Below are 15263 nucleotides of genomic sequence, written 5' to 3' on the forward strand. Positions count from 1 at the left end.
CCAGCCACCTCCTTCTCCTCCTTCCCTTGGTCTGGTTTCCTTGCCTGTATTTCTCTTCCATTGGCCCAGGATGCTACTCGCTGCTGGTATCCATGCACCCTGCCCTCTTATTTCTTGCAGGATGCTTTCAGCATCCTTTTCATCTGCCACTCACGCCTCCTATTCCTCAGCTGTCTCTCAGCTCAGTTGTTGAGTGACAGTGTCTGCCAGAATCCCTCTACCATAGCCTATCACCTGCAAATAATAGTAGGTGATCAACTGACCACCATTCCAACGCTGCTTAAGGGGCAAACACTGGAAAACTTTCCTTCCATTACAGCCGTCATAATGTACTCTTCACGGCTGTCACTTCTATTTATAGCCTTTCTCTTCCTGCTCCTTCTTTCCCCTTTTAATTCAGAGGTGTGTTTTTTTTACCTCCTCATTGTTGCCTCTGTTTTTAGAAATGTGCAGCTTTACTATGACAGCACAGACTAAAGTACTACCTGCTTCAGTCTCTGCGTCTGACAGTAGCCATTGCCACGTAGTTTAAAAGAAGGCTGAAATTTGTAATTCATCGTTTCGTCTTTCTTCTGCCCTGTATTGCCAAACTCAAAAACAAATTTTAAAAATTGCATAAATGTTGCTTAGGAAAGATGTGGCATTTCATGCATGCTTGCATGAGCGCATGCACGTACGCACACACACATATAGTGGTGAGATAAACAGCCAGCTTTTCCCCACCTTTGCCACAGGTTGGAATTGAGAGAGGGTAGGACACCTGCTTTGCTTGCAGAAGGTCCCAGTTCCAATCCCCAGCATCTTCAAGAAGGGCTGGGGGGGGGGGGCTTCTGGAGAGCAGCTGCCAATCAATGTGGACAATACTAAGCTAGATGGATCATTGGTCTGATTCTGTATGAGGCATCTTCCTGTGATTCTAAGAAAGGTTAAGCTTTTTCTACAGGTTTAATAGTTTATTATATCATCTTTCCAAAGGCTAGTGCACATTTATCGCTGATGGCTAGTTTATTATGATAACAGAAGATTACAACAGGGGGTTGTCAAATCAATTCCACTCACTTTGGTATCAGTGTTGGATCTTCAATACAGCCAGCCTGCAACTTAACTTGTGCACCTTCAGCTTTACACACTTGACCCTCCCCCACCCCCCAAAATTAAAAGACTTTGTGTCTTGCTGTGTTTGTGTTGAGCATCCCGCCAGTGAATTATAAATGACACGCTGCTTTCAAGTTTGGAAAGTTGTAATGAATTACCAAAGTTTGCCTCTGCCTAAAAAGCACATTCCACACTTTTCTATGCACATCATGAAAAACCTACTTAACTTGCAAATGCATTTTTAATGAATAAGGCTTTTAATCTCTGCAGTGTTTCTCTCTCACTAAAGAAATAAATGACATTAAATGTCTTCTTTTTAAGGTCCATAGTTGTCAGCAAGTAGGTTTCAATATACCTAGTGTAACAAAGCTTTGGGGACACTCCTTTTGTTAAACAAAAACAAAAAACCACCAACACTTTTCTTGCCTCCTCTCCAACCATTTAAATGTCTCCAACAACCAACCAATTAGAATTCCACATTGCATTTTAGACCTATGTGGTAACACTAAAGCCAAATTATGTACATACTAATTAACTTGTAATCTTAATTTTTTATTAACAGTGTTTTAACAGTGCTTTTAGTGCCTCTGGATGAATCACAAAATTGTGTTCTCTGTTCCTGTAAATGGTACCCACTTAAAGATCAAGTAAGAAACATATTCAGCCATGTCCAATTTTAATGCACCTTTTGCATGTTCAGAGCTGGAATGTAGCTTGGAATCACAAACATACAGATAAAACAACCAGCAAGTGATATTCTAAAACACTGCTCCAACTGTCCATTTCTTGCACTGTTAAAAGCTGCATATTATTAGTTTTCTTCTGCTTAATTTCACAGCCCTCACCCTCAAGTGTAATGGGTGTTAATTGTCCTTTATTAATTTGTTAGATGCAACAAGGTAATGTTACACTGACCTTCCTAGAGAGTAATAGCAGGATGTCAAATATTTGAAATAAACTCAGTATACTGAAGGAAAAAAAATTATCAGTATTTAATCTATTTATCAAGGCAATTTAATTTACTTTAAAATATATATTTTTATTGTTTGCAACAGAGCAAACAATAGCATAATAAATTTCTTACTAAATCTGTCATTTTCAGGCCATGAATATTGACTTGACACTGCAGGCTTTTAAGAATTGCCTTCACACTCTTGGCAGTGAATTTGTCCCACCCTTTCTTAGAGGAAAGATACTTAGGTTAGTGCCTTCCTTTGGGAGGAGGGCAGGTACTATTTAAGGCTGATCCAATCCCTCTTTCTGCTCTGGTCATCATTGCAGAAGGCTGCAGTCATTAGGTGGATGAATGGGAGACATGTAAGTCTCCCTCTCAGATATCCCTTTGAATACATAGGTGGGGGAGGACTAGTAGGGAGCCTGCAGGACAAAGTTTGATAGGAGAAACAGTGGAACACCATCTGGTGCAAAAGCAGGATACAAATTTAGCAACCAAGCAAACGAATAATATCCTTTTTCCCTAGCATGGTTACTCTAATCAAAATCGGAGCATTTTCCCATGCATCCCTGGTTTCCTACACTGAAGAGGTGCCCTACTGGGCAACTACATCTCACTAGCTGCCCTGTGTGGTACATGGGTTTTACAAGGATGGTATAAAATAAACAACACAACACAAAAATGTTCCTATAGTAAAAGGCATATAGAGACTCTGTGTATGAGGAATAAACTACAACTGAGGGGGTAAAGATGAAGAGATGGCTGGGGGGGACGACGACTGGTAACCCTACTTGTGCCTTTCCCCTATGTCCCAATCTGTTGCAACAGTGTGGGTTGATGCCTGTACAAGCACCTGTCTATGGACTGTTGCTAATGAAGTACCAGGCAAGAAGAGGGAGATGGGAGGAATTATCACTTTTTCAACGACCCCCCCTCCTGTCAGTGGAAGAGCATATGCCTGCGCTGCCCAGGGCGGGCGCATTCCCGAGGGAGCCGTGATGCAGAGGGTGCCTCCCAGGCAGGGGATAGACACTTGGGTGCCCTGAGCAGCGTGCATGCCCTGCAGCCAGGGGCTGAGTGAGCTGCCCATGGTGGACATTCGGTGTGCTGCCCGACAGCGACTCCCAATCCTCCCCCAAGCTGTCAAAATGAAGGGGGAAGGGGGGAATGCCGCCGGCAAAGCAGCGCAGCTCCCCCTTACCCCGACAGCTTGGGGTAGGCTTGGGAGTCACGGGCAGGTGGCGTGCCGAATGTCACCCCCCTCAGTGAGGGCACCCAGGGCGGCCCACCCCCCCACTCCTTCCTACACTCCATGCCTTGCATAGCAAAAGCCTCCGTATCACCTTTGGTAAGATCAACACAGCATCCTTAGTAATTAAATATATTGATCTGACAACCAACTATAACTACCAGATGGTGTTTGAAAACATTGCCCCTAATGTACATTCCTCCCTATAGCATTGTATCACTGTATTTCAATTTCTTTTTGCCTCTGTACAGAGTAGCACATGTGCTAGCCATAAACACATGCCTGCCCTTAACATGCTAAAGGATTTTGACCCCACTTCGTTAGTATAGTAACAATTCTTTACTAGCAGGTAATCCCCTGTATATATTTTAAGCATCACAGAATATTCAGCTTCCAGAGCATTGATCTAGTTAGCATATTTTACTCCTTGTACCAACTGTCTTAGCTGCCAAGGGCAAAAAAATCCATTTAAAAAATGTCCAGAAGAGCAATCTAAATGGCAATTATCAAGGGAAATATAGTTTGTTTTGTTTGTAACATGTGAAGATGCTTGGTTTTCACAGATCTTATCCCAATTCAAGAAGTTTCATACCAGTCCTTGTGAAATTGCTCTATAGTGGAATAAGAGCTGTGAATGTTATTTTCTCTTTCCTGTTAGGGTTGTTGATTTCTGGTTCAACAAAAGCCAAAGACTAGCACCCTCAACATGGAACTGAAAATAACATTCACAACCCTGCTGTCAATTGAGATAGATTTCATTCTGCCTGGTATATTGTGATGTACATAGAGCAACAGAAGGTTCTATAACAATATTCTCATGTAAAAAATAAGATGCATATCATCAGGTGATTGGAGAATTGTTCAGAACTGTAGGAATAAAAGTAAAGTTTATGCCAGTGGCAAAGTAAATTCTGTTCTCAATATATAAGTATAAATCTTTTCATACAAGATGGTTTCTCTCTAGTATCACAGACCGGGAAAGTGGGTCCTGTATACTCATCACTACGAATACTTTGCTTTTGAAATAATTTTTTGGCTACTAACAAAGGAAAAGTGGGTTATAATTTCTTACTGAAATAGCATAAAAAAAGGGGTAGTCCTCAGGTCTAGGCTTTTCAGAGGTATCTGGTTAGCAACTGTGGGAAGCAGGATGCTAAACTAGATGCTATCCTTCAGAACTGTCAAATTATTTTTCAGGCTAGAACACAATGACCCTGCTGGATCAGACCAAAGGTATTGCATGCTGCTGTCCTATAGTGGCTATTCACATACCTCTGTAAAGGCCACAAGCAGAATAAGAAGGCAGTTGCTCCACAGAAATAAGAATGCATTGGCATTCAGTGTCTCTTCCACAGGCTGCCATGACATGTGCTAATCCAGTGGGCATCACCTGCAACTTGAGAGTGTGGCTGCCAGCCTCAGGTCCTTGAGTTTGATCTGAAGCCTTACGTGGCGTCCCCTTATTAGACTATGGAGTCTGCCCAATGCACCTCCTGCTAACATATAAAGTTTGTGACAAAATCAACTCACAAACCAGAAAAACTGCGGCCTTTTGGGTGGCTCCCCATTTGTGGAATGCTCTTCCGAAGGAGGCTCACATGGCACCTTTGTTACACATCTTTAGGCGCCAGGCAAGAAGTGTGGCCTGCCCCTTTAAGCACTTGTGAAGCAGACCAGAGTGAAGACTCCTACTGTGTGGTCCATTCCATTGCCCCACCCCACCCCAGCTGCCATGGATTGGCCAAAATTTGAACTGGGAGCCAACGGCCGGAGTAAAGATGGTGTGGTTTTGAGGGGATGAGGGAAGCGCTCCACTAGGTCACAACCACCACCCACCCTTGTACTGGGTAAGCAGCCATTCTCTTCAACCAAGCGTTTGGCTGATTAACATTCTCTGTCTGTGGGAGAGCAGTTATTGGTTTGTTTTGCTTTTGTTTTGTTGTTTGAATTTTGTGTCTTTATTCTGTATTTTTCTAATGCGAACCAACCTGTGATATTCAGATGAAGGGTGGTATACAAATTTAATAAATATAAATAAATAAAATTTCATACCCTAGCAAAGTTCTTATTCCAGACCAGGACCTCTCCTTCAACAACTGGCCAAGGTCTCCAATTATCTCCAGCAAGGCTGGGAACTGTCTCCAGGCCATGGTGCCTAGCTGTCACCAATCCTGGAGACTGATTGGCTTATTTTCCACTTGCACAGCACAAAAAAGTCACCATGAATGAAGCTCATCGACCAGTTTGAGAATGAACAGATCCATGGGGAAACCCATTTCTTACTTTCCCTCCATTGAAAAATATGTCAATCTATCCCAGCTCTAATACACCCCAGTAGCCCATTTCTTCAATAGCTTTGGACCTATCTAGATTTGGTCTTGTTTCAGCAATGGGATAGAGTTATATCATTCTGTTCCCTCTAAATTTGCATCATGTAAGTTTGCATCATGTCCTGATTAATGAAGTCTTTGTTTTCAGACTGCTTTCAGACTGTTTTCAGACAGTTGCCAACATATATTTATCTAACTCACTTTAGGAAAATAAAAGTTCCAAAACCTCCCTTAGCATGCGCGCGCACGCGCGCGCACACACACACACGTATTTATGTATGCATCCTACAGAAAGAACGTATTTGTTTTATTTACCTAATATCGGGTTAGTGTAAATATATCCATTGTCTCTTATCACTTATTTCAGGGGTGGGAACTTGGATCTGACTGGTGGTCCTGCTCCTTATCTTTCCTACCCCTGCAAGCTAACTTCTACTAGACTATCTAACATAGTTTTTTAGTTACTGTTCCATCTTCTGTTCTAAAGCAAACTTGTACAATCACCTGGGAAGAAGTCCCATTGAACTCAATGGGATTTAATTTTGTGTAGATATGTATAGCACTGGTTTTAAAAAACACTAAAACAGGCTGCTTAATTTGTTCTTGCTGTAAATTGCTCCATACTGACCACATCTAAAAAGGGAACAAAATATTATAAAATACTCATTTTTCATACTCTGTGACCACTACAAATGAAATAATGTCCTTCTTGATTGTTTTTTAAGTGGCTGACTGTTTTTGCTGCCAATTTCAGGCACAATCAAAGGGTAAGAACAGAAAATGGTCCCATCTCCCATTTCTGCTTTACTGATTTTTAGTGGTGTTGCCAAATGATTGTAAATTTGCAATAGGGTCTCAGCTGTTTGGCACCTCTGCAGAACAATGAAGGCAGATTTATGGCGGTACAACAGCCGTAACATTCTCTTTCTTTTAACGACACATTCAAAAAGCGTACTATAAATCTTTGCAGACAGTAAATCAAAACTGGTTATTTACTTCAAAGTAGTTAAGTAATCTGCTGCTAAACCTAAAATTAAAGCATAATTTAGCATCAATTGATGTGCCATCAAGTACCCAGAGTTTAGTGAACCAAGCTATTAAAGGGGATATATGGTATGATTACGCTACCCTACATGCTTTGGCTGTTTCCAATTGTCTCTTTCCAAGGCATCGTGTAAGCTCCCTCCATGTTCTCATTGGAATTCTAGTTTACACTCTGCTTTTTCTCTATGTCATGAAGTTCAGTGGGGGAAAAAATAGCTTCTGTTCTTCAAAATTAATGCTGCCATTTTTATGTTATCCCATAAAGATGCTAAGCAGTGGGTAATTAAAATTTTTAAGTTGTATACAATATTTTAATAAAATATGGATTGACTTTCTAGTAAAAAGTTATTAAGAAAATGACTTGGGGGAAAAGGTAGAATGTTTTAATACTCTGAGTGCAGGTCCTCAAATATGCTTCTCCAGGGATAATATAAAATCTATTTATTATAGTCAGCTTCTTAAAAGGGAATTCATATTTCAGGCTTTATTGTGCCAGGCTGGCATTGGGGGCTGGGGGGAGGAATTGCTAAGCAAACAACATTGATTCACACTACTTGAAATTGCAATGCATTCTCCTACTTAAATTAGGACTTTTAAAATGCACATAGGCCTTAAAACCACATACTATTTACAGAGACAATAAACAAACATTTGTGTGTGTTATTAGTTCGGTATGGACAGATTTACAATACACAAGTAAGTGGCAATTGCAATAGTGTTAAAAAATGCACTTTTTCTCCTTTTCCCTAAATTCACCTATGTTCTCCTCAGAAATCAACATTTCCTAGCTGTCATTAAATATTTAGTGCTAGTTTTTAGCTTCTCAAACATGGATGAAAAAGCCCAAAATATTAATGTCTATTTTGGAAGCTTTCAATGTGGAACATTTTACAAATGGGTACGGCAGTGTTTTCTGCTGATGTGGCAATACAGAAAACAGTGAGCATCAATTAGGCATGCTAAATCAGATAAAAATAAAACAGAGTAAACATTATCAGCAGAAAAGCATCCAATAACGATCATCTTGTTGATCCATCAGGAATATTTAATAAGCCAATTAAAGCAGCTTATCCAATATTGCACAGTTATTCCTTGGCTACTAAGGAAAGAAATGCACTTAATTTTATGCATTCAGTCATAGCAAAAAAAAAAAAAAAAAGTTGTTACAAGAATTAAACTTAGGTTGATGTGATTCACACCGTCACTTTCAGCTCTCTTTCACATGGAGGGTGGGGGCAAGTGTAGAAGTTTGAGCCAACGCATCTCCTATTAAATTTCCAAGAACCATGGGAGTAGGAGCTATAGGAACATTTCCTGGGAACGAACGAAGCTCTCAATTCTACTCTGGCTGGCACTGGCTACTGTCATTCCCTGCCTCTGCCTATCAGCTGGGTGTGAATCTCATTCCACCTCTTCACGCTGCTATTTTCAATAATATATGCTTTGCATCTGGATACTTTGTAATGGAAATTATACAGTGTTTCCTTCCCAACAATTGCTTTGAAATTTAGCAAAGAGCCTTGTGGATACTCCCTTGTCTCTCTTAAGTATATTGCATGTTTAGGACTGTTATTCAAAATAGCAAACATACAAAGTTGTAAATATTTGCAATTAAATAGTTTGAATTGTTCATATATTATTTAGTTTTATTCCATTTGTATCCCACCGTTCAGACCTATAGATTCTCCTCCACCATGGCAGCTAGTTTGGATTGGAAACCTGATGCCTTCCAGATGTTTGTGAACTACAACTCCCATCAGTCCTAGCCAGCATGGCAAAGGGTCATGTTTACCTCAAAATATCTTGAGGGCACCAGGTTGGGAAAGGGTGGTTTAGTTCCAGTTCCGATCCTGGTTATTGTACATTGTTCCCTATTGAATTTCTCTCTCTCTGTCTCTCTCTCCCCCGCTCTCCCCAGAACTGCATCTGCACTCATGCAGACTGTATTCCACTTTGCCAGTCAAAACAGATCCCTTCCTCTCACCATGGTAATGCCTCATATGTACCGTTCTCAACTGAAAAACTTTTGTGTTTTACACACTATCCAAAATCTTAGAGGCTAAAAAAAAGCTATTACTTTTTATAGCTAATTAGTGTCTAATAATCAATTTGACACACAGACTTTGATAAATGAATGGAATAAAGAATTAATGAGCCCCATCTTAGTTAAACAATGGGATAATGTACTAGCCTCCATTTCTAAAGTGGATTACAAACTATGTCTCATACAACAAAAGATTTTCTTTTGAGTTTATTGGACTCCATCACGATTGCTTAGGTAAAGGTAAAGGGACCCCTGACCATTAGGTCCAGTCGTGGCCGACTCTGGGGTTTCGGCGCTCATCTAGCTTTATTGGCCGAGGGAGCCGGCGTACAACTTCCGGGTCATGTGGCCAGCATGACAAAGCCGCTTCTGGCGAACCAGAGCAGCGTACGGAAATGCCATTTACCTTCCGGTACCTATTTATCTACTTGCACTTTGATGTGCTTTCGAACTGCTAGGTTGGCAGGAGCCTGGACCGAGCAACAGGAGCTCACCCCGTTGCGGGGATTTGAACCGCCAACCTTCTGATTGGCAAGTCCTAGGCTCTGTGGTTTAACCCACAGCGCCACCCGCATCCCCACGATTGCTTAGCATGGTCGATAAACGACAACATGCTGTTGGAGATGCAATATGGAAAATGCTTCTTTGAAACATGTTTATACAGTGTTCAGTGTTTGTAAGTTTTGTGGGGGAAATACTAGGGTGTATAAATACTATTTTGGGGAAAGAGTTAAAAGTTTCGTCATTTAAAGCTATATATCTAATATATGGAGCTTGACAATCAGTCAATGTAAATGGATTCTCCGTGCCCTTACATCTGCAAAAAGACATTGGAAGGATAAAAATATGCTCCCTTTGATCAATGGATAGACAACATAACAACTCTTGCAACCTATGAATGGATCGCTTTCAGACAAAGATTACATATGGACAAATTTAATGATATTTGGAACATCTTTATCGAAAACATAGTTGACTCCTGAACTGAGGGAAATAATAAGTTTATCTACTTACATATATGCTACATACAGTGGTACCCCGGGTTAAGAACTTAATTCGTTCTGGAGGTCTGTTCTTAACCTGAAACTGTTCTTAACCTGAGGTACCACTTTAGCTAATGGGGCCTCCCACTGCCGCTGCGCTGCTGCTGCACGATTTCTGTTCTCATCCTGAAGCAAAGTTCTTAACCCGAGGTAATATTTCTGGGTTAGCAGAGTCTGTAACCTGAAGCATATGTAACCTGAAGCATATGTAACCCGAGGTACCACTGTAGTTCTGCAATCTTAATTACATGTTATTGTTAACTTCATTATTATTGTTCTCCTTTGCTTTGTTTTTTATGTATTTCTTTCTTTCTTATTTTTCCTCATTTACTTTAATTCATCATAAAATTTTCAATAAAATATAAAAAAGAAAGTAAAGACAACCAAATAATGCATCTCCCCTAAGCCTAGCCTACTGTCAAACATTCAGGCTGCTATGGCCTGTTCATTGTCATAGATCCGAGACTTAGCAGGATTCTGAAATTCTACACATCAGTTCTCTGAGCAGTAGTGCCAGCTATTAAGTACTTAGAACCTCGATGAGAATTTTGCTTTTTTTTAAAAAATGAAATCAATAGTTTCATATACTTATAAAAGGGTGTGTGCCTTTCATTGAAGTCTCATTGACTTCTGCAACACCACACTTAATCAGCATGCACGTGGTGGGCAGATAATCACAGCAACAATTTGCATTATTTCTAAGATATTCAATTTCATATGATGTAGAAAGTGACCACTTAGGAAGGACTTGTCTCCTTTTAACTGAAGATGTTAAATTACTACACACTTTCTTTTCCCATTTAACCAGGCAGATTTTAGTTTTTACCCATTAAGGATTCTACAGGAAAGAGATATATATTACAGGGCTTGAAAATGGACCGTTGTTCAGTTATTGAGAAAGTTTCAGGATAAATAACGAGGCAATTTTGCACTCATTTTAGCTCTGCATTGCACATGCAGGCTATTCATGCTTTGTTAAACATTTTCAGGTGTCAGTTATTGAGCCGTACTCTTGATCTCAATGGCTCATTACGTGCATTTTCACCCATCTTTCTTTTGCTTATAATCAATTTCCTTTGTGAATGAGCAAAACCTGAGTACATATTAAAGAGAGGAGGAAGATTTTTTTTTTTTTTTTTGCTTACTTTAATTTCCATTATTATGGATTTTCAAAGTGAAATACAATGGAAATAAGGTTGTCATTTTTATTTTGATGGGTGTGGAGAGCCGAATGCAAGGCAATGCTGGTGCATGGTCTGAAAACAAGTTGAAGAAAAGCCCAGAAAGACTTCTCTGGAACAACATACAGGGACAAATATTCAAGCACTCTCCAATTAGTTCATTATTTTTGCTTATATGGTGTGATGGAGTGTTTATGTAATTATGCATGCAAGGAATATTCAGACTTTAGCATCAACTCCAGAACCGTCGTGGTGAAATGCATAGACCATCTCATCAAACTCCAGCTGCTCTGTGACATATTGATAAAATGAACAGCTTATACATGGTGACAGGACAGCCCAACCTTCTCATACATTAATGCCCTTACTGCCTTTATTAAATTCCTTCAAAGCATTAAATGACTTTGTTTTCAAAGTGACTCAGAAGAATTGCACAATGACAACTTGGCTATGCTTAAAGTAATTCTGTTCCACTTGCTTAGAGTGAACTTTCCAATCCAAGAATAAATGTTCAAATTCATAGCCATCATAACAGTCTTCAAATCAAAAAGCCTCAAGTTGCCTTTTCTCTAAAGGCAAAGAATCTAATATTGTTCATATCCACTCCCAATTTTTAAAAGGCATTGTTTCCGAACAAAAAATAAAACTATACCCAATAGCAAACACAGCTTGCTTATTTAAATTTGTACACTGCCGTATTCTAAGACTTCAGTCGGTGAAAAGACCAGATTTATGAAGGAAGATAAATAAGGGTGTCACCTGTGAGGAAGTCCCAGGTGCAAAATGATTTGTTGGATAGCCCTCTCTGACTTCACAGAGCACCAATATAAGAAAAGGGAAAACCAATGTCAGATTTCCCTTTCCTATGACTGCTGAAGCCTCTGACATCCTGTCCCAACAAAAGGAGCACTGACATCAATATGTCAAAGAAGGGAAAACTAGGAAATGGCTTGGATTCACCCAACTTCCCCTCTCACACACCCAAACTGGGAAGAAATTTAGAGACATTCCTAACCACGTCTCAACCTCTCTGCTTACATTGTTTCCATGGGCAGGGCTTAAGATATGACAATTATATGGCCTTATCTCCCCTGATTACTACAGTAAGATGCCACTCTAAATAACGTTTATATAATAACATTAAATCTGTAAGAAAGTTTGCTGAAAAGACAGAGGCTCTTCTTATCATTTTGCTTGAAGTTACTTTCTCAAACTTAAAATACTTACTGTGAAGATAAGGAATAGTGCTTATTATCCATTCATCTGTTAGCATGCCAGTTTTTGATGTCTCGACACATTTCAGCTGACTTGAAGATTCCCTTGATTCAATCCAACAAACTGTGTTCATGTTGTATATAAAATCCAATGTCTGAATTCCAGTTCCTCTCACAAAGCCAAGGGTGGATGATTTAGTTCCATTTAGATATAGGACCTCAATAGTATCAGAGCTTGCAACCAAAAGAACTGGAGGTGAATCATTAGGATCTGGAAAACATTAACAGAACAAACATTAAGGAAAGAAGAGAATGGTTAATTAACAAATAAAAATGAACACATTAAAATATACCCAACAATTCCTTTCAGGAATTATATCAGTTGATATAAATTCCAACCTGGAGTGCTAATCCCACTTTCATTGCATTGGAAGAAGATTCAGTAATGACAAGCCACCTTACATTTAAGATTAGGTTGTGAAGGAAGGTGTGTGTGTGTGTGTGTGTGTGTGTGTGTGTGTGTGTGTGAGAGAGAGAGAGAGAGAGAGAGAGAGAGAGAAATAAGCCAGTTTTTAGGTGTGATTTGAGCACGTCACGCATTTTTGTCTGCTTCAGAAGGACCCATGAGTGTACTCAAATTGGACAAGAAAGAGGAGGTGGAATGCTAGCTGTGGAGAGTGACAGAAAGGTATTGTTAGAGATTTGTGGCAAAACCTATAAATTAATAAATGCCAGGGTTTTGATTAATGGGGGATGGGTTCAAACAAAGTGCAGGGCTGTGCCAGACTGGGAATTCCTGGGCTGGGTTACTCAAATCAGCCTGACCGAGCTAGGTTAAGGGAACAATAGAGAGCCATTGAAGGTCGTTGCCACTGCAAGAGAACTGCCTTGAGGTGTGAACAGGGACAGGGGTTGGAAAGGTTGCCAGGGTAACTGCTCTGGGGGAGGGCAAGGTGTTTCTGGGAAGGAGGAGGAGGAAGTAAGTAAGTAAGTAAGTAAGTAAGGGGGAGATCCATCTTGGAGAGGGTAAAGGAAGGACTGTCTACAGTGCTCTGGGCCATGCTGCAATATCAGGACCCTACAGACTGAGGGTGTAAATAGGCAAATAACCCCTATTTCTTAATGCACAGTGTCTTCTATTCTCCCAAGGTACAGAGACCCTGTGTGGGTGCCTGAAATCCCATGCGCTCTTGCCATGGCTTGGCAGAGAGAGGGATGGGTGTCAGGCTTTTGTAACAGTATGAAGTCTAAATCTGGTCTGAACTTCCACCCTGGAATGAACAGGCTGAGAGAAGTTCTTGAAGAAACTACTATCAGAGACTATGATCCTCAAACCCCAGAGGAAAACATAGCTTCCCTATTCTGTGCATCACCAGAACAGTCCATCCAGAAAGTGTACCATGGGAACTGGGCAATGGATCTGCTGAATTCAGACCCTCCAAGGGACAGTCCTGGATTGACAGAAGCCATCCTGGTTTCTTATTTGACCCTAGAATGTCCCACTTTTCCTTGGGATGCCCCTATTTTCATGAGAGAAATGTTGGAGGGGCATGGAATAGGATGTCCCCAGGGCTTTTTTTTCCAGTTGGAACTCACCAGAACTCAGTTCCAGCACCTCTCAGGTGGGCACCACTGCTATCTAAGAGAATGAGTTGAGTTCTAGCATCTTTTTCTAGAAAAATAGCACTGGACATCCCTATTTTCCTCAGAGAAATGTTGGAGGGTATTTGAGTTAGGAAGTCAGGCCACCTTCCCCTATATAAATTCTCTTATCTCCTCAGATCTCCGAACAGATTAATTTGTGAAGATTTGAAATGGAATTACCCTGATGAAGTCAGATGAAGTTAGGCTAGAGAAGTTAGATTATAAACTAAGCAGGGGTATGAATCTGAAATAGAAACTTAACTATCTAGCTTTTATACAACACAGACTCCAGTTCCACACTGAAAATATAGTATTGTGTTGTTGTTTTTTAAAAGATGTAGGCTCTAAAAGGATACAATAATCTTTCTCAGGCATAAAACTAAAAATGAACATTTGCAGCAACAAACTAGTATTAAAAGTTAAGGGAAAATAAAAATAAATGAAATTCAAGAATGATTGCTGTACTCTTTCTGTATAATGATGAAAATGTATGGCAGTGTGTCCAAGAAATTCATATTGGATAATGGTACTGAATGATACATCCCAAAGAGGGCTTTGCACATCCTCCCAGGTTTATGACAAGGGAAATGGTATATTCAATATTGAACTGCAGTAATTGATATTTTTAAAAGTGCTGATCATAGTTGGTGAAAACAAAGGTGAAGACAACAGGCTTGTGATTTGGAATATAAAAGTCTATGTTCGGCACACTCCCACCCCTAAACTAGAATTTGTTTCAGGAGAATATCATGCAGTAAGGCCACACACCAACACAAACATCATAAAACTGGAACTAAATAATAATTCACATCATTAGAGGTTGTGTCAGTCACATGTTGACACCTAATCTATATGTGTTAACTCATATTCCTCCTGGAGAGGTCTGGCAAGTTGCCATCCTCCTTAGGACTATCATTTAAAACAACAAGACTAACAATATCCTAAACTGGAACAGATAAGCAATGACAATTCACTGTAGAGATTTGCTTGCCTCTGGAAGAAAACACCCAGATTTGTCTTCCATTCTGATTCACTTTGATTAGCTTCATGACATCCACTTCTTGCAACTGCTCATAAATTTTCAGAAAACTGCAGGAAGTTGTATGTGCTTACAGGATGCAACTATTCCAGGTATTTAAATGGGAGAGCATTCACAGTAAATAGGTATTAAAATATAATTTTTGAAAGGATAATGTTCCCTGCTGTTTTGGAAGGTGTTTGGTTGGGATAGCAGACCAGTTATTGTCTTTATGTCCTTATTCAGCCCTACTATTTTGTTGTTATTTTATTATATTGCTTTACTCAGCTTTTACTCAATGATACGCTACCATCTGGATGAAAGATCTAAGTATTTTGTTTTGAATAAAATAAACAAATTGCTATATTCACAACCAAAGTGTTTACAGCTCTAAGGCAGGAGTAGCCAATGCCGTGTCCTCCTAATGTTGTGAACTCCAACTTCCA

The 15263-nt window shown here is 39.9% G+C and overlaps 1 protein-coding gene across 6 annotated transcripts in view; it reads right to left on the reverse strand.

The window, feature by feature from the left end:
• The window catches only part of LRP1B (LDL receptor related protein 1B), a 754317-nt gene that overhangs the window by 280357 nt on the left and 458697 nt on the right, over positions 1-15263 (reverse strand). For all 6 annotated transcript variants that reach the window (XM_028745157.2, XM_028745183.2, XM_028745175.2 and 3 more), the window contains one exon: positions 12169-12426. In XM_028745157.2, coding sequence (XP_028600990.2) covers positions 12169-12426 — 258 coding nt within the window. The remainder of the gene's footprint in view (positions 1-12168; positions 12427-15263) is intronic.

This window comes from Podarcis muralis, chromosome 1, assembly GCF_964188315.1.
Source record: "Podarcis muralis chromosome 1, rPodMur119.hap1.1, whole genome shotgun sequence".
Classification (NCBI taxonomy): Eukaryota; Metazoa; Chordata; class Lepidosauria; order Squamata; family Lacertidae; genus Podarcis; species Podarcis muralis.